We start from the raw sequence: 20,643 nt of genomic DNA, 5'->3' as shown, positions 1-20,643 counted from the left end.
AGTTACATTGCTGACTTATTTCTACGCATCTGGTTTCTCAGTGTGTAAAACTCCAATATGTGTAGAAGCAAGTGAAGTAACTTAGCTAGATAACTAGGATCCCAGTTGGAAGGAGAACCAAAATGAGACAGTATGTTTTTTACAAGCTCTAATGATTTTTTTATTTCTTAAGGACGTGAGTTGCCTAATGCACTTAGGTACTCACTATACTTAAGATGCAGTGTGGAAGAAGGGACCAGAGTTGTCCTTGTCTTAAATGCATAGCATGAGAGAAAGGAAATTAAGCAACTTAACTTTCGTTTTTCTTGGGCAATGACTGAAATATTTGAATGGTACATTCTTCAGCATGTTTGAAAGTGTTGGATTTTTTTCAAGCTCTTATTGATGTGTTAGCTCTAAAATTTTGCTTATTAGATTGTGTTTACATTGAAGGGTGAAGATGTCAACCGGACACTTGAAGGTGGGAGGAAGCCTCTTCACTATGCAGCAGACTGTGGACAGCTTGAGATTCTGGAATTTCTGCTATTGAAAGGAGCTGATATTAATGTATGTACATCAATTTGCAAACAGATGTTAGGGTGTCAGGATCTTACACCCCCCCTCCACACACACACACACATGTAAGGGGATTGATGTAAGTGCCTAAATGGTTATTGATCAAACTAAACAGGTTGATGCATTTAAAAATATTTGAGATGTGGTCTCCTAGAGCTTAGAAGCTTGAAATTACGTCCATTAAATATTTTATTCTTTTTGGACACACTAGGAAAAGTTGTTTTAGCTGTAAAAATTTAAATTTAGTTTGACTACAATTAGAAAAATAAATCTACTAATTGCATATAAAGAAAGCTTCTGTGAAATACATATTACATTTATTGGAAGGGACTTCAGAACACAGTACAATGCATCCTTGGCCAGAGCAGGATCACCTCTCTTTAAATTGGTGTGCTTCCCTTTTTTGGAGACACTCTTACTTTTACAAACAGCCGTTTTGGTATAACTTGATGTATATGGATTTTTGTCATGGGCTGTATTCGCAGTTCAGAATAATGTAGTTCTCTATAAAGTGAAGTTTCTAAATACTTTTAACCATATACCCCAAACACTGTGCTTTAGAATACTTGTCTTAATGTTCAACACATCTTAGCATTCATGCTTAATGAAATGGCTTGGATTTTTTTTCCTAGGTGTCTGGAAAGATTATCTCTTCCTTAGGTGTTCTCCTAACTGGAGGGGGGTGGGGGAAGAAATGGAAATAAAAATAAGAACATTTAATTTGTTCCATTTCTTGTTCTTTGTGGGACTGTAGTTTAGAGAAAATACAAAGCCCAAACAATCTTTCAGCCAAAAATGGTTTCTGAAGTCTGGCTGGATGAGAAATGGGAGAATTAGGAGTAGTGTTTTTAAAATAGGCAAAATTTGTCAGCTAAACCCCCAAATTTCTATCATTGCCTTAAAAAAATAGCCAAACTTTGGATAGCTAGAAGTCTCATGGAAGAAATATCTTGCTGTTACCTGACTGTTTATCAAACAATAAGTTTTTGTTTTAGAAAGGAAAGTAAAAAAATTCTGAGGGAATGCATTTGTGGATAATATTCTTAATTCCTTACCTTCACTCTACTGTTGATAAACGAGAATTTAAAAGTTAAGTGAAACCTTTTAATGCTGTGTGAAATTGTGCTTCAAATAACTGTGTCTCAATTTACAGGCTCCAGACAAACATAATATCACACCACTCCTATCTGCAGTGTATGAGGGCCATGTTTCCTGTGTGAAATTGCTTCTGTCAAAGGTGAGATACAAATGTTTAGAACAAGTTATCCATTAGCATGTTTGGTGGATATTTTTTTTTTTTTTGCAATAAGACTATGGATGCTCCAGATAAATTAAGAACATCAAACAAATGCTGTTCAGGAAGAATACTCTGATTATGGTAAAGATAGTTGAAGGAGACAGTTCCAGGACTTTTGTGGTGTAGCAAAAGTAATAGTGGCCACTAAGAGTACTGTGAGCTCCAGCTAGAGAGTATTAAGGGCAAATCAGGGCAGAAAGATGCACTCCTTCAGCAGACGGGGAGGAGTGGGATTTAGCTTTGGCAGCTGTTTAAGTGTTTTGTGCAATGGAATCTCCACTGTGAAGTTGCTCATAGGTGTGGTTTCCCTCTTATTTTGCCAGATGACTGAAAACCCATCTGGGTTGGCAGGGTGAGGGGAAGGAAAAGTAGGAAGAGAAGTTTTCTCTGTTAAAAGAGCTTGTAAATTTTGTCCTGGGGAGAATAAGCTTTATCTGTTTCTCTTCTCCCTTTGATTCATATTACTAAGGTGATGCATTTTATAAAGCAATAGTTAATTCAAGCAATGTTTTGTCTCCATTCATATGTGCTCCTTCTTGTTACACCTCATTTGCTTTGAAAAGAGGAGGTTAACAGTGCGTTTTCAGTAAATGAACCCACTTGAATCATTTGGCCAAAGGATTTCATACTGTGTAATGTTTTCATATTCCACTTCCAAGGTAAAATGGTTTTCCTTAACTGCCTTAATGCTGCATGAATTTCACTCTTCTTCACTTCTCTGATCCTGTCTGACATTAGTTATGCCTTTCTGTGACAAAATGCTGTGATTTTTAATTTAGGATTCAAATGGTGCATCCAACTTGGTTAAATTTGTTGCAAGGGCTGATCCTTCATTTAGAATTGTTATGTATGTGTTAGGAAAAAAGCTATCCTTTATTCTGTGTTGTATTTCCATTTCTATTTTGAAGTGGTTTGCATTCTAAATAGGTTGCTCAAATAATAAATAAGTTTCCTCAAAACCTGTGTTCACACATGAATTGTCTGGCATCTAGCAAGGGTTGTGCATTCATTATAATCTCTGTGAGAGAGGGCATTAAGCTTCCTCTCAAACCAGCTGTTTTTCACAGAGCTTGTGAAAATGAATTGACCTCTATACTTGGTACAACTTAAATGGCATTGGTTAAGTTAACAGTCATAAAGATGAGGCAATCTTACAAAGATGTGTAGAATGTTACAAGAAAGTGAACTTGGCCCAGGAGATGAGGCTAGAAAAATGGTACTGCAACCGGATAGTTTTGGAAAGCCTGTTTCAGATTTCTTCATGGAGAGCTAAATGTTGTACTGCATCTGCTTGCTTCCATTCACACGAGCTAGCTGATGAAACATTTATGACCTGGAACTCTGCGCATCAGCTCACTCTATTTGAGGCATATCTTATATTAAGAGGTTGTTCTTTCTCTTAATACAGTTATCTTATTACTTTAGTTTGAACATCTGTTGGTTACACCTTGTTTCTCACATAGTCTGATTTCATACGTTCTTTAATAGCAGATATGTGGGAGATCAGGTAGTTAAACCAAAGTTCTAAAAAGCAAAGTTCTAAAAATTACTCACTGTTCAACTTTGACTGTTTCATGTTCTTCCTCCTTACTTATGGAGTGCGGTGGTTTTTATTGTTACTCCAAATGCAGGACAAGTATTCAGTGTGTGATGTTAGTGTATGTAAATAGTGAAACTGCAAATCATGGACCAATATATTTAAGATTTTTCTTCAAAGCTCTTCTGTGGTGCTTTTGTGAATACTAAACTTCTACTTACTGCTGAGAAGTTTCATGTTTTTACATACACCTATTCTCAGCTGCCTTCATTTACCCTGTTAGTTGATCTCTTGCATATGTGGCCCCTGTCATAGAATATCCCTTAAGCTGTTGAACTAGAATTCAATAACCTCTTCAACATTTTTAATCAGAAATAATGAATATTCTTTTGTACTTTCACTGTTTTTGAGATCTGATAAACAGTGATGAATATCTCCTTAGTGTGTTTGCATTCCACAAGAATTCCAACAAATGTTTTGGACGTTAATAGGACATAAAATGCAAAAAATATACCTTAATAGAAGTACCAAATATGAAGGTTAGCTTAGTCAAAGTGACTCCAGGACTTTTGTAAACTCTGTTACTGTTGAAGATTCAGTCATCTGATAGAAGTAAGCTGATTACTCTCTAGTGTAGTGTGACTGCAGTGCATTCTTTTAACAATCTTCCACTAAAAGCAGTAAAGGCATTAAAAGTATTTGGGCATAATTCACTGTCAGAGGATAATAAATACATATACATAGTAGAGACACTGAATCAAGATTCTAAGCTCTTAAACTGACTAGAATGATTAGGGTGACTACTTGATCTTAAGCTAAAGTAGCCTGGGCTGCTACAGCGCTGTGCTTTCTCTTTTTGAAACTGGTACAGTTGCAGAGTGAAACACAGCCAAGCTGCTTCTAAGCTGATGTTAGAAACAGTTTACATTCATAAGAGCTTAACTTGAAAAGTACTGGGGGGTCTGTGCTGGCTCTTATCAATTCAGTCTCTACAAAAAAAATTTAATGTACATGTTACATGACTAATTCGATTTCCTGTAGATCAGGGGTGTCAAACTCATCTTCACCAGGGAACCCATCAGGCTCATGGTTGCCTTCAAAGAGCTGAATATGATTTTAGGACTGTAAAAATGTAACCACTCCTACATTTATAGAGTCCTAAAATTACATTGCCTTTGAAGGCAACTGTGAGGCTGATGTGGCCCATGGTGAAAATGAGTTTGACACCCCTGCTGTAGATGATACTAAGAGTTGAAGCTGTGATACCAACTGTTGTGCCTTAAAAAGCAGCAATTTATTTTATAGAATTTCAAGTAACTTCCAGCAAGGCTTTTGTATGATAAAGCACAGTTGTTACTCTTGTTATTCCTCAGAAAAGACTGTTTTGGGGTTCTTAGCTAATGCTTATCATTCATGGAAGTTGAATGCTGCCATGACACTGTGTCTAAAATACAAATTAGTTTTTGGAATAGTGACGGCAGGTGGTTTCCCTGGGAATCACTGGCAGCCTGTGTACAGCTGAACTGATAGAATCTTAAAATCATTTAGGTTGGAAAAGACTCTTAAGATCATGAAGTTCAACCATAAACCTAACACTGCCATGTCTACCACTAAACCATGTCCCTAAGTGCTACATCTACACATCTTTTAAATACCTCCAGGGATAGTGATTCAACCACTTTCATGGGCAGCATGTTTCAGTGCTTGATAACCCTTTCAGTGAAAAAAAATTTTCCTAATACCCTATCTGTACCTCCCATGGTACAACTTGTGGCTGTGTCTTCTCGACCTGTTACTTTTTGCCTGGGAAACACGACTGACACTCACCTTGCTCCTTTCAGATAATTGTAGAGAGCAATAAGTTCTCCTGCTAGACTCTTTTTTTCTAGGCTAAACATATGGCTTGTTCTCCAGACCCTTCATCAGCTTCATCACTCTTCTTTGGATGTGTTTCAGTAGAACCCAGTTTCTCTGTTTTACTGCTCTCCTAGTCTCTGTGTTTTTCCATGGTAAATGGCAGATGGTGTTTGCTTGTTTCCATGTACTAAATGCTTGCTCAGCTGTCTCTGTTGTGGCAGTTTTTTTATAGGGGATGGATGAATTTCAGATGAAACTTGAGAGTAAGAGACATGGAACAGGTGAAAAGGATGAATCTGAAGTCCCTTTAGCTAGCCCTGTAGTGTCCTGTATACCCATACTGGCCTTATACTATTAGTCACAAAGACAGAAGTGGTCTCTTTCTCTCCATTGCCATACTTCATGTTTATTTTTACAGAACTGTGGGGAAAATATTTTTGCAAGCCTATTTGTCGTCATAATTTTGAAAGCCTGGTTTGATTTTATTAGTTTTGATAAGCTAAAGAAGCACCAGCTATTGTCATTGGACAACAGGTACCTGGGATATTGTCATACCTGAAGGATTAATGCATCCTTACAAATTCTTTTCTGAGAGAAAAAAATATTCAAGGTTAAAGGTTAACTAGCCCTTGCATAACTTTTACCACAGCTGTATTTCTTTTGTTTGTTTGTTTGCATGCAAGTCTTTATTCCTTAATTGTGCATTGTAAAATGTATGGTAATTGAAATATAGCTGGAAGTATATGTTGGGAGGCCTCTATTTGAAAGTACCTGATCACACGAAATAATGTTGTTTGGATACACAGTTTCATTGTGTCCTGGATTAACCAGAGTTAGCAGTACAACCACAGCAGCTGCTTGCTCACTCTCCTTTGTCCCCCACCAAATGGGGGAATCAAAAGGGAAGGGAAAAACTTGGATTAAGATAAACAGAGTTTTAAAAAATAACAAAATACTAGTACACTACTAGTAAATATATATATATATATATATAAAAAATACATATATTTTATATATATATATAAGAGAAATAGAATATAAAATAAAAGATACTCAGTGCAATTCCTTGTGAGTTCTGTCTACACTGAGCAGCCAGTCTCAGGAAACAGCACCTAGTCCTGACAGCTAATCCTGGAGAGAGACAAAAGGAAAAGAAAGAAAGGGGGGGGGGGGGGGGGGCAGGAAAAAGGCAGAAGGGCCCAGAAGCCTCTGCAAAATGGCAGGATGGCAAAAAGCTGAACTAATGAAAGTCCCGAATAGAACTCCCCCGAACAGCTCTCCAAGAGCAAAGAGACGAGAAAAGAACACGAGAGACTGGAAGATCCAGACTCTCCTTAAATATGAAGCATGATGCTAATGGGATGGAATACTCACATTGATCGGTCTGGATGTCAGTCAAGCTCTGCCCCATCTCTGTACCCCTTCCTCGATGCCTCACACCTGTGGGCAAAGGTCACAAAATGACCTTGGCTTTCAGACCAGAGCAATTAAAAACATTAACTCTGTCCATGGGGTGTTCTCTCTTCTCAAACTAAGTCCAAATAATGACCATGCTAGGTATGAAAAAGAAAGGTTTCTAACTACATGAAGAAAATTAACTCATTTTCAGTCAAACTGGTGCAAATTTCCTGGGAGAAGTATTTGTAATTAACTATATGCATTTGCTAAGAAAAGAAAGCTTTCTACTCCTTCATTTTAGCAATGAAAATAAAACCACTAAAAATCCTTCTGAAAAAATAGGCTGGGTGAAATCTGAATACTAATTTGGGTTAATAATAATGGTTTTGACCTTTGTGTGGAAAGTGACATTCAGCTACAATTGTAGGTGGGGTGAGACTTTAAGGAGGTGAGAAGTGAAGTGAAATAGATGCTTGAAAAAGGAGCCGGAGCTGCATGCTCAATGAGAAGGGGTTTCACTGGATGAAGAAAGTCTAGAATATTATGCCTGCCAAAACAGAGTATACTCTGCCGCTACATCTCTTGTGCGGTTTCAGGGAACTGGAACTGACTACTTCTGCATAAGTTCAGATTTCATAGATATTATTTCCTGCCTCTCCTTCCCACCACTCCCTAAGAATGCATTAACTTCTGTCTTGGCTCAGCCATGGCTCCAAATGATGATATAGTTAACATTTACTAAACTGCCTGGTGATCCTATAGCATTTGGCTACATATTAAAACTGCAGCGATACAAAAACTGCAGGAGAGCTTCTTCCTTAATCCTGTGTGTTATACCACTTATTCTAGCATTTCAAATTGCTGTCTCTGGAGGGTATTAAGAGCTCCCTAAACCAAGTCATTAAGTTTCTTCTTACAATCCTGCAAACATGTGACCTTCTGTGAAAGACAGGTAATCCCATAATGTTTGGTTTGTCTTTGGAAAGTACATACATCAAAAATGGTGAACTAAGGACTCTGAAGAATCATTTGATGGAATTTCATGGTGGGTTTTACAGGAAATATTTGAAATGTGGTTTTAATATTCATTAGTGGTTGCAAATAAGTACTCTGGAGGTTTAAGCAGTAACTTTGCAGCTTCAGAAAGCAAATAGCTCTATGCTGCTTTTACTCTTTGGTAAATCCTTTGTTCAGGTTTAGCTTTTTTTTTCCCCCCCCAGATTTTGATGTATTGTAATGGTTGCATGAATTTAACTCCCTACTATTTGTTTTTATTTCTTTTTTCTATTCATGAAGCATAGCAAAAAACAATTGTTGAATTATGGTTTTATGATTAAAGCACTTCAAACTGTTGCTTCACATTACCATAACTTATCTTGGTATTGAAGTTCAGACATTTCTTCCAATATGAAAAGATAGCTATAACCAACACTCAGTTATTTTGCGTAAGTAAAACTGCTTCCATTGTTTAAAACAAAATGAAATAGTTCTATGACTTTGCTCTGTAATTGCAGTGCATAAATAGGATTACTGATAAACACTTAACATGACTTAAGGGTCGCTATATTCTACTCTTCCAAAGGTAGTTTCTCAAAAGGGCCTTTTTCATGCACTTTATTCTGAAGTCAGTTTTTCAGTGAGATCTTCTTGATGCCTTGTTCAAATGTTTTAATTTTGGAATCAGCAATGCTTGGTTTGATTCATTACACTATAAGAAACTTAAGTGTGATTTGAAAACCTCAAAAGTTGAGTTCACAAATGATTGTTTTCAAGCACTGCTGTTGTATTAAGTGTAGTGATCATCCATAATAAATTACTATAAGGATTTTTTGACAGATTGAAGTCATGACATAGTTTTTACCTTGGCACAACTGTGATCATATCTGATAGTTCAGGCCTGACTAAAAGAAAACATTGATAAAGTGGTAAATTAAATATCAAAACCAGAGTTTTTGTTGGCATGTTCAATATTCAGATAGTGTCACTCCTTCCAAACCTATAGAGATTAAAGTTCCAATGTTGTCCTGCAAGAAGTAGGGAGTTGGACAATCCTTATGAGTCCTTTCCAACTTGAGATATTCTATGATCCTGTAAAATCGTCCATTCATTCTAAAACTGTAAAACATACTAAAGTGGGGAAATAAATTTAAATGTGAGGTTTTTTACTTGTAACTTTTCTGTACATTTGGAAAGACTTTACTTTCCATGTGGGCACAAGATTTTAATGTTTAGATTAAGAAACAGCTGCTACAGGTATGCTAGATCAGCCTCCAAAAATCTTAATTAACCTACTATTATCAGAAGGTAATAATATAGCATCATATTAATTCTCAAAAATTGAAAGATCCCAAGTACCTCAAATACATAATGGGTGAAGATGTTTTTTACTGCTATTGACAAGGGATAGGTGAATTTACTAAATTAGAATTAATTTAGTCTTAAGGTGTTATAGCTACTAGAATTAGCATAAACCTTCTAGGTCTGAGTTGACACATACTTTTCTAATACACACTTTTTTTGGTCAGGCTTGAGATCAGAATACTGTATCCTTCAAATATATATCTTTTGAATAATTAATTTTGCATACTCCTACAAAACTGCCCTTTTTTATAATCCTTCCCTTTTAAACTATCAAACCTTACTTACACAGTATATAATACTGAAAATACTAGAAATACTTTTGGGACATTTTAGTATATCTTTCAAGTTTATGAAAATGTGTGGGATGTCATACTGTAGACATCCCAAAGTACAGACCTATGGAGGTTTGTAGTGCTACCTAGAACTGCTCCATCAGCATTTGAGTTTCAGCTGAACATGTTGTTTTTCTCTGAGTTACTGTATTACATGCAAGTAATTAGCTTTAGTCTAAAGTTCAAAGGCAGGACTTGTTCTCTTACTACTACATTAACAGTACTTACTACTACATTAACAGATTTATTAATCTTAAAATATATTTCCAGGAATTTGAGGCATATTAAAATAGACTTTAATTTTAAACAATAAATTGGTTTGCAGCATGTAATGACTTTAAAGTGAGGCAGAAATGTCCTATCGTGTGTTCATTTTTTCACTTTTACCTTTTCAGTATTATTAAAAATGTTAAATAACATCATAATATTGGAAGATATTCTACTATTAGTGAGGAAATTAATTTTTAGTAGTTTTTGACAAAATTAGAACTGAATTGTCTTCCAGAATACCGGGTTTTTATTTTGCTCATATTATGTACCAGCCTTCTATAACAGATGAAGTACTGAGTGCTAAGAACTGAACTGAAGGAACATCAGTCACTGTATTTCAGTTTGCTTCCAGGGAATTTTCAGATATAGCAGATTTAAGGGATACCTGTTTGAAAAGCAGAAAGATATATATAAAATTCAAATTGTTCCATGGTTTTCTTTAAGAATTTTATATTTGATTTTTGTAATGTAAAACTATAATTATTTTTGTCTAGGAGAAACCAATACTTTGTTATAATAGACAATTAAACCATTTCAAATGCTTCTAATGGAGAATGAGGTTTATCATGAAAGATCATCCATTTGTTCATCTTTCAAAGTTGTTCTGGTTTTGTAAAATATCTAATGCAGTTTAATTTCTACTTTCTACTAAAAATGTGTTGTAAGAAATACCCTATTGAGTTAGGTAATTTAGCACCTTTTTTTCTCTGCTGACAGTGGCAGAGATGTCATTTGGGAAGAGTTGTGAGTATGACCACTTCTGCTCACTTATTCCCCCTATTCATAATTGTTCTGTTGGAAAATTTAGAGCTACACGCATCTGTCCCCTTTCATAAGTGGTCGTAGATTTGTTGCCCATGAATACATCTATATTCTTTTTGAACATGCTGATATCTGCCTCCGTAACTTTGTCTGGCAACTTGTTTTGGAAGTTTGTTGCTTGTTGTGTAAACCAGTCTTCTACCAGCTTTATTAAGTGCCCCCAATTTCAGTTTCACAGGGTTTGGTGACAGCTCTGCACTGTCTTTATCTCATGCCTTCGTGGGGGGTTTTTCTGAGCTGCAACTGTACCCAAGTAGCTGTTGTGCTGCCTTCAGAGCACGTTTAACTTTTGTGCTTTGCCCAGTGGCTTAAGAGGGTAAACATTCTTGTTTGTTATTACCCTGCCAAAGAGAGTTTATATATATTTGTGTGTGTATTTTAAGAAGCGAACATATGACAAACATAAAATGTTAATAGCTTTTTACTTTGGGGAAACAGACAGTACTGTGGAATCATTGTACTCTGATGAACTTTCCATTGAACTTGCTTCCAGGCAGTGTTGTTCTGCTTCTAAAAGTTCAATTCCTCTTGACCTGAACTTTGTTACTTCCTTCTCGTTCTATTGAATGCAGGTAGGAATCATTCTGCCTAGCTGAGAAGCTAGTTCTTCTAACTTATTAACACTGAGTTTATTAAACTGTGTCTTCCTTATGTAGTCATGACCCTCCTATCCTTCAGTAAAACCATTATAGAAACTCAGGCTTTCCATGTCTGTAACTTCTCTGAAATACAAACGTGCATGGGGATGGAAACCAGTCCTGCATCTAAACTAAAGTTCTCTTTATAATTTAAAGTTACTTCAGTTAACAGTTATATCTTTTATACCCTAAATGCTGATACATTGAGGGAGAGTTTTATAAGTTAAACTCGGATTCAAGATGAATACTGACAGGTCAGTTACCACATAGTTCCATTTTTCTTCAAGTCTAAGTTCCTTCACGTTTTCCGAGCTTAACACCAAGGAGCAGCTTTGAAGGCCTTTTGATTTCCACATGGGCTCTCATCCACAGTTGTCAAACACACGGCCCGTGGGCTGAATCCAGCCCTCCACTTTGTTTTATCCAGCTTGGTGCTTTGTTTCAACCCAGTGGCAGTGACAAGCTCTTTGCCCCCAGGCTCCTGCCCGCACACTGGTCACGTGTGACGCGTGTTATGCTGCAGGAACTGTGGCTGTAGCTACAGGAGAGCAGTGAGCCTGTGTAAGAAGAGTAATAGGTGAGACTGATGGGGAACACCAGAAAGATTGATGCAGACGGAAGGCAATTTAACGAGAGATGGGAAAGTGAATACATGTTTGTGTTCCTAGGAGAAAAAACAGTATGTCTTTTGTGTTATGAGACAGTGTCAGTGATAAAGGAGTACAATGCATGTAGCCAAGTGGCAAACACAAGGCCCATGGGCCAAATCCTAAAATTACATTCGGCCCTCTGAAGGCAACCGTGAGGCTGATGTAGCACACGGTGAAAATGAGTTTGACACTCCTGCTCTAATCTGAGAGTGCTATCTAAGCAGTAGAAATAATCAACACCTGCAAAATAAACCATTACTTTCCTGGTTGCCTTTCTTCTCCCAGGACAGCTAAGATAATACCTGCCAAATATCTCAGGATTTTTAAGAGAAAAAATAAATGTTTCACAAGCAGTGAATTTCTGTGGTTTCCGCTTAAGCTGTGTTTGCCATGACCAACTAGTCACTTCTCAGGAAGAGAACAGTTCAGATCAGGTTCATACCCAACAGAACAGTGGTACTGTAGCATACTGCATACTGTTTGGGCCAAGGATGCTACATGGTGACAGGAGAGAGATAAATATTATGATTGCTTCTGTTACTGGAGTGAATTTATTGCATATGCACAAAACATATGCCTATATTCTGCTACCTGAAAGGTATTAGAGTCAGCTACCTGGAGGGAATTACGGCAATTTTAAGTATCCCTCTCTGAATTCTTTACTGGAGTTTTCAGACCACGTTATTTTCCCCGGCTCTTTCCCTGATAGCAGAAGCCTAATTCCCTGCCCCACACCTGATGGCCACCAAACAAAACAGTCTGTTCAGCTCACGTCTGGCACTGGGGGTCTCTGGGGGCTACAAAGAAGATGAACTGCTGCAATGGGATCAGCTTGGCTGGTGGGCTGCAGAATGGGCACTGGTGCCTTAGAAACCACTATAAAGTCATCCTTTTAGAATGTCAGAATATTTCCATCTTTGAGACCTCTAAACTCTATTTAGAAATATTCAATGTTATGAAAAGTAATATTGGCAGCAAATCATAGTAACGTCAGGTCCAGTTTATTGGATTGTTAGAAACAGTTACTGTGGGAAGTTAGATGGGCTGAGAGTTGATATAGTATTACATATGAAAGTTTAGTGGTGTTTTATGTGTATTATCTTTTATCAGTAAAGAAGCACTTGAAATTCTATGTCTGTTATGTTATGTTATTAGAAAACTATCAGGTGTCCTTTACTATTAATCTGTGTGCTTCCTTCCTTGTAATGTGATTGAGAAGAGATTATTCAACTAAGAGTTTATGTGTAAAACTAGAAACAAACCTCTGCAGTACATGCTCTTGCCACCCACAGTGCTTTTCCCTGTCACTTGATTGAACAGATACACAAATCTCACTTTAAAATATGTGTATCTTCTCAAGAGGAGGTGTTCTGGAATCTGTCTTATTTTCAGGAAACGTCTCTTGATCTCTGTAGTCAGTCCTGTGTTCTCTAGTAACTTTTATCCCTTTATTTAGCTATCCTGTTTACAGTTTAGTCTGCTTTTTCACTTTTATTTATATGACTACACAGTGCTCAAAACAAACATGACTAGGTAATCACTCTTTCCTTCTCTTCTTTTCTCTTTTGTAATTCTAGCGTGGAGGCTGTGTTTGTGCTTACTATTCTGCAGTTTGTCTAGTTCGTGTATTTATGTTATCCTCTATCCTCCTGCTGCCCTCCTATTCTGTTTTGTTGCCTTTTAGGTGTAGACATAACTTATTCAAAACAAACTGGATCACTTTTTGACTGGGAATGATTTGAGCTTTTTTTATGTAGCAATAGGGATTTTTCCAAAATGGGAGAGAAGCACAGTCCTAGATGGATGAAGTCTTTCATGATATAAAAAGAAAATAGTATGATTCATTAGTAAGCTCTTCCAGAAATCACCTGTTTAATATGGCATGTGAAAAACCTTGCTGAACCATAGATTTCATGGAAGTATGTAATAATAAATTCTTGCATTCATGTGAGTAGTTGCTGGAAAAAAATCAAATCCTTCTGTTCCTATCAAAGATGAGTTGATGATTTGTTGATCTTGCAACTTACTGTGTGACAAAGACATGACTTTTTTTTCTTAGTTCTAAAGTAAATTTTGAAATTTAGAGTAGCTGTGTACCAAATCATTTTGCACATAAATCTTGTCTGTTTGGTTTCTAAACGAAAAAAATGCTCTGCATTAAAAAGCCTTTTGTAATCAATATAATTATCCAGAGTAACTTTTGTGACAAATGTAATACTACAACAGCCTGACTTTATGAATTGACAATCCTTCTTCATGTCTTTACAGGGTGCTGATAAGACTGTGAAAGGCCCAGATGGACTAACTGCCTTTGAAGCCACTGACAACCAGGCAATCAAAACTCTTCTTCAGTGACGAATGGACCGATATCTTAAATGTCTCTCCTGTGGCCTCACACTGCTGCCTGTCTGTCACTCTTTGCATCTTCCAGCTTCTTCAGCTAAATACTTTGGGGGGAGGGAAGTTCTTTATGAATCAGACTAGTTAGAGGCTTGTATCAAAGATAATCTGTTAGGAGAGGGTTGAAAACTATTATGAACAGTGTCCCTCTAGGACTTCTTTTCAGTGCACAATCTCTTCCTGGTTCTAGTGAAAATGGAAGAAGGAAGACAGACCATGATCTTGAATTTTTGGCTTGTAAACCTCCTAGGTTAGTACTAAGATTTTTGTTGAAATATTATTTTAGGTGGAAGTACTGTGCTATGTACCTGAAACTAATTGTGAAGGAAACAATTGTCCCATGCTATTAGTGTCTGCCATAATCTGAAGTGTAGTAATGTAGGTGGCTGGGTTGCTTTTCTCACTTTATCTCACTGGGTAGCTTTATTCTTCTTCTGCCTAAAGCTTATGTTGCAGTTTTGAGGACTTTTGATACTAGTTATTGGAGCTGTTCTTTATATTGACTAATTGGATCTGATACTGATGTTTTTCTGACTCTTGAGTAAGCCAGGAAAGATCAGTTGAGGCATGGTGGTGTTAACACTCCAGGATATCTGTCAAGGTACTTTTGGATGCTTGAACTTGATTTTTTTTTTCTTTCCCATGTTTGTTCTAGTCCAGGACAGACCTTTTAAGCAGCTGGTTTTTGAGAGAGTTCAAAATGTCACTGTAGTTACTTCCAAAAGTATTGTAAGACAGAATTTCTTTACTCACCATGTCAGCATAAAATTTATAGACATGTGTGAAAGCTACAGGCTGTTTGGTACACAAGGATAATAAAGTCAAGTGTGGAAAATGAACAGTAATTATTCAAACATTCCTGTGAGGTGAAAATTGTTGCTAAACTTTTTTTGTAAACTTTTAAAATACATGTAAGCTTTCTAAGTTCAGGTGTTAGGAACAGGAAGACATACAAGTAGAAGTCTTAACTTGCTTTAACTACTGGAGGAAAAAAAACACAACACTTTTAATTGTGCATATCTTTGAATCAGTGTTTTGTTGCTTGCTGAATGAACCCCGATGTTTTATTAAGGCCTGGGGCTTGTTCTGAAAGTTCCTAGTGCAACTATACCACATTAACCATCAACTTCTAGATAAGATTTACTATACCAGTAAGTATGACAGTACTGTGACAGCCTTGATATAACTCACAGGAAGGTGTTTAACAAAGTTTTAGGGTTTCCTGTCCCATCTTATGGTCCTCAGGAACATCTGAGCTTCTGGCTTTCACCCTGAAATTTTCATTAGACTGCTGATTCATCCAAAACTGAGTAACAGGTTTTATAACAGAAAAATGCATACCACAAACTATACATCTTCCTCTTTTTTGGAATACAAATTTCAAACTTTCTGATACCATACACAATACAGAAAAAAATGTATATAATGTCTCATACTGAATTATTAAGGAAAAGTAGCTCATATTTTGATATCACTGTTGAAATTGAAAAGATGTAGAAGTAGGCTGGTGACTACCACTCATATTTAATGGAGACTTAGTTTTACTTGAATAATGTTGCTTATTATGGTTGAATGTCTCAGCTATAAAAAGCCTTGCATTTAGACTGTAAAAGGAGAGCAGAAACTGATTTACATGTACGCATCCCGTAAGAAAAGCAATGGAGAAAACAATCAACTCTGGCCATAAACTGTAGAGTGCAATTACTCTTTGCTTTTTGGAGATAGATGGCAAGGAAGAGCAGAAGGGTTGGAAATCAGTGATAAATCAGTTGGAGCTGCTGATAAAAGAACAAGCATGTTTGGTGAACAGTGCTTTTAATGACTATTTAAAGAGAACTCTTTAATCTTATCTCTGATCAGTGCTGGATTGTCATGTCATTGTAATAGTGTGGACATAGACTATAGGTTTAACTCTTTATTCAGCTATGAAAGTAATCATCCTTGGCATAAATTTGCCTCCATATTATGCTATTAAATACTTAGCTAAGAAAATACTAGTCTAGAAAACTGCAATCTGTTTTTATGTGAAAAAAAAAACTTGATTATTCAAGTTTTTTGTGTTGATTAGTGTCAAGTTGTCTGGCCATAGTGGTTTGGTTTTTGTTTTGGTTTTTTTTTTTTCCTCTGTATTCTTTCCTGCCTTTCCCTTCCATTCTCATTTTAGTGAGCATTACCATAGTAAAGAAAGATCATCTTTGTACTAACTCTTCTGCTGTTTCACTGAGGCAATTTTGCCTCCTTTTTTCTACAATTATGTGGACACCTAATTTTTTTCTTACTTGAGAGGAAAAAAAAATGCAAACAAACTTGAGTGATACAAGTGTTAATTGGCTGTAATACATACCCAAGCTGCCTTTCAAGATAGTTAAAAGAGGGCATTTAATGTTTGGCTCATAAAGAAGAAATACTTCCATGCTTTTTGCACTACGTGAGAGGTGTTTGATCATTTTGCCCAGGATTTAAAAAAAGAAAAAACAACAAAAAAAGCAAGTAAGTAATAATAAAAGCTTATGCTTTTGTATTTGTCTGGAAACTGGGCTTGTTTGTTTATTCCCTTGCTAGCTCTACTTTGGAAAAAACAAACAAAAAAAAAGTGGCTGGCTGTATCTTTGAGTAGCCCCTAACTAGATGAAAATACCAAACTGTAAATGATTTTACATTCTCTAAACAGAATTTAAATTCTTTGTCAGACTGGAATCACATATACTTGGAAATCCACTCTGTTCTTAAACCTTTTCCTTTTAAATTTATGCTGAATAAGTTATAACCTTAAGTTTATTTTGAATTTTGTACCCTCTGCTCCTTTTTCCTAAGAGGGGTGCGGCAAATGGGAAAAGGAGTACGATAATTAAGTGGAACTTTATCTTTGAACATAATGTTTAATTATTTGTAGAAGAAGCTGGTAAGAGTGGAGTGTCCTAGGTCAAGCAATTGCAGTGTTGCATGCAAAATTTCAAAAGGAACTTGTCTTAATTATATTTTGTAAATGGATAAACAATCATCTTTCTACGCAGTGACAGAAGAAAATTAGTGCTCTCTGCATTTTGATATTTGACTTCTCTTTACACCATTGTTAACTGTTTTGACACAGTTGGGTCCATCATTATCATGGTTCATAGACATCAGAATGCTAAATGATACTGTATTTTTAAGTTTGTGTTGCAAGAATGAATGGAATAAACTTGAATTGTGCGATATGAGAATGTGGAGCTTTATTTCCCTTTCTGCTCCTGTGTTTTATTCATCTCTGGCTACAACTTTTTATTTGCCTGGAAGGCATCTGAGCTCCAGCTCACATGTACAGTGATTAAAATCTTCAGGTACTTATAAGACTTAAATGTGGAATGGAAGCTGCTTTGAGAACTAAATATATTAAGTTGCTTTTGTTTTGTTTTACTTAGATTCATTTAAAAGAGGTTTTGATTAATTCTCTGGTCTTGTAGTCTGCATTAAATGGTAATGCATAATGTCGAAGATCTCCTATGTTAAGTTCTGGGAGGCGGTTTGTAGATAGAGGGATGTTCCTCTTATTACCTGTGAAGACTAAAGCGATTTATTCTGTACTTTATCGAAGAAACTGAAACAGTTATTTACAGAAAACACTGCTGAAGTATAAATAAAATGTGTATTCATTATTATTGTTGCATATTTATGGTGACTGGGTCAGAACTTCCTATTATAACTTTGTTTGTCAGTAGAGATCTAGTTCCTATTGCTTGTTTGGTAAGATTTGTCTAGAATTATGCACTTTTAATGAAAAAGTACAAACAGGTGTTGTGTCAAAGTGGGAAAACTATAAATATGGGAAAAAATATTTCAAAAGAAACTTAATCTGTCTATTTCTCTGTGCTGAACTTTGAAAACAGGGCCTTTTAATGCTGTATGAAGAACCTTTCCATCAAATATTGGAAAAAAAGAGGGCTATGTTCATCATTAATACCAAAGCAGTTCAAACAGTATGATAGCAATTGATGTATGTGCTTCAATTCATCTGACCTTGTTTGTTTGTTTTTAATGGACAGCTTTTCTGTAGGACTAAATTCTAGCTAAGGTTCAGAACACAGATTCCATTCATTCACATTCCTCAGTGCCTGGCTAACCAAATTCATCTGTACATGTAAACACTTTTCCTAATATCTGTTTATGGCTGATCTTTTGGAACAAATAGATTTCTCAGCTCCTTTCCAAAAAGGAAGTTGGGCAAAGAAACCAGTTTTTTCAGTTGGATCACTTGATTGTTTCTTTGTTTTGAGAGAAGTATATTCTCAAAGCTCTGCTCAAAATATTTTTGTTCTACTTATAATCACAGAATCATAGATTAGTTTGGATTGGAAGGGGCCTTCAAAGCTCATCGAGTCCAACCCCCTGCCATGAGCAGGGACATCTTCAACTAGATCAGGTTGCTCAGAGCCCCATCCAGCCCAGCCTTGAATGTCTCCAGGGATGGGGCATCTACCACCTCTCTGGGCAACCTGGGACAGGGTTTCACCACCCTCAGTGTAAAAAATTTCTTCCTCATGTTTAGCCTGAATCTCCCCTCTTTTAGTTTAAAACTATTACCCCTTGTCCTGTCACAACAGGCCCTGCTAAAAAGTCTCTCCCCATCTTTCTTATAGGTTCCTTTTAAGCACTGAAAGGCCACAATAAGGTCTCCTTGGAGCCTTCTCCAGGCTGAACAACCCCAACTCTCCCAGCCTGTCCTCACAGCAGAGCTGTTCCAGCTGTTCCAGCCCTCTGATCATTTCTGTGGCCTCCTCTGGCCCCTCTCCAACAGGTCCATGTCTTTCCTGTGCTGAGGCCTCCAGAGCTGGACACAGGACTCCAGGTGGGGTCTCACTGGAAGGGAGCAGAGGGGCAGAGTCACCTCCCTCCACCTGCTAGCCACGCTGCTTTTGATGCAGCCCAAGATATGATTTACCTTCTGGGCTGCAAGCACACGTTGCTGGGTCATGTCCAATCTTTCATCCACCAGTACCCTCATGTCCTTCTCCACAGGGCTGCTTTCAATCCCTTCACCCCTTCATAATCTGACATTTTGGAACAGTTTTCAACTAAGTTAATGCCATAGACTTCCTAGATAGAGCGCTTTGTTTTATGTAGTGCCCTGAAGGGCTTCAAAAGCATATAGTGGTTTGTGTGGGAAGTGAATGAGCATTTTTCCTAGGAGCAGCACTCCTTTCCCTGCTTTAGAATCCAAAACAACATTTCTAATAATTTAAAACTAATAAAAGTTGTGTTTATGTACCATTGCTTGTGGTTGTGATCTGATTTTAATTTGAAGAGCGTTCTTTCAAACAGAAGTCTTGGAATGTCTTGATTTTTCACTTTTCTAATTGTATTTGGAAAGCACCTGTGTGCACATCTCCATTCTCTTGTGTCCTAAATGTCTCTGTTTTCAGGAATACTGCAGGCTGCTTCAGAATACAGGATTCTTTTGTACTTTTTGGTGATATTCTGTTTTCCACAAATGTACCTTCATTTTGCAACATTGCAAAATTATTAATAGAGGCCTTCCTTTTCATGCACTGAGGTCTGTCTCAGGGCCATTAAAGCTGAGTGGCAGGACAGTGTGTCTGAAGCAGAATAGTTTGTGTATCCATCGTACAATTTGTTAAAGGAAAATTTCTTTTAGTTGTCTCAAGCTGAGCACTAATTTGAAGGATCCAAAACTCAGTTTAAAAAATAATTTCTTGACCTACAATAAACTCAACTTCATTTCATATATGAAATTAGTTGCCTTTGAAACATTCCTTTATACGTGCTTCTTATCATTTTCCTCGGAAAGTAATACTTCAGTACATTCAGAAGAAACTTCGGTTTGTTCACCAAAGCTTTTTTTTTTTTTTTTTCAAAGTAAAAGAAACCATTTTAAAGCTTTGATGAGTGTTTATTTTGCCTCAAAAGTGTTTAGAGGTTGGAGGTCTTAAAAAGTATGTCATTTTTCCTGGAAATGAAGCTATACTTCTTTTTGGAATAGACTTTTAATTAAGAAACGTAACCTTTTATTTGAAGAGCGGCAGCATATAGAATAGAATCATTTCAATTGGAAGAGACCATCAGGATCATCAGGTCCAGCCATAATCTAATCTAACTCTAGCACTAAACCGTGTCCCTGAGAACCTCAGCTAAACACCTTTTAAACACCGTCAGGGATGGTGACTCCACCACTTCCCTGGGCAGCCTGTTCCAATGCCTGACAAGCCTTTCCATGAAGAATTTTTCCTAATATCCAATCTAAACCTGCCCTGGCACAACTTGAGACCATTTGCTCTTGCCCTGTCCCTTGCTACTTGGGAGAGACCAAAAGAAATCCAACCACCCACTTCTTTTTTATGTATTTTTAGTGGAGAAAAAAGCAGATATGTTCCAGGTTGACACAAAATGCCTTTTTTTGTTGTTTTCTTTGGGTTTTTTTCCCTTCTAGCTTCACCGTGCAGCCACCGAACTTGCACGTCCCTATGTAATTATTCAGCTTGGTTTCCGTGTGAGAGTGGTAATATCCTGGGGAGAGCTGCGTGATGCCTTG

General features: G+C 36.9%; 1 protein-coding gene across 1 annotated transcript in view; it reads left to right on the top strand.

Moving 5' to 3' along the window:
* MTPN (myotrophin) overlaps positions 1-17,429 on the top strand; it is a 41,073-nt gene extending 23,644 nt beyond the window's left edge. Inside the window, exons 2-4 of the mRNA XM_080363903.1 lie at positions 433-546; positions 1,709-1,792; positions 13,986-17,429. Of these exons, the coding sequence (XP_080220029.1) occupies positions 433-546; positions 1,709-1,792; positions 13,986-14,072 (285 nt within the window). The 3' untranslated portion in view covers positions 14,073-17,429. The remainder of the gene's footprint in view (positions 1-432; positions 547-1,708; positions 1,793-13,985) is intronic.
* Positions 17,430-20,643: the final 3,214 nt, after the last annotated feature.

The sequence above is a fragment of the Nesoenas mayeri genome (assembly GCF_963082525.1).
Source record: "Nesoenas mayeri genome assembly, chromosome: 1".
NCBI lineage: Eukaryota > Metazoa > Chordata > Aves > Columbiformes > Columbidae > Nesoenas > Nesoenas mayeri.
Note: the sequence above shows the minus strand (reverse complement) of the source record. Positions and strands in the feature narration are given on the sequence as shown.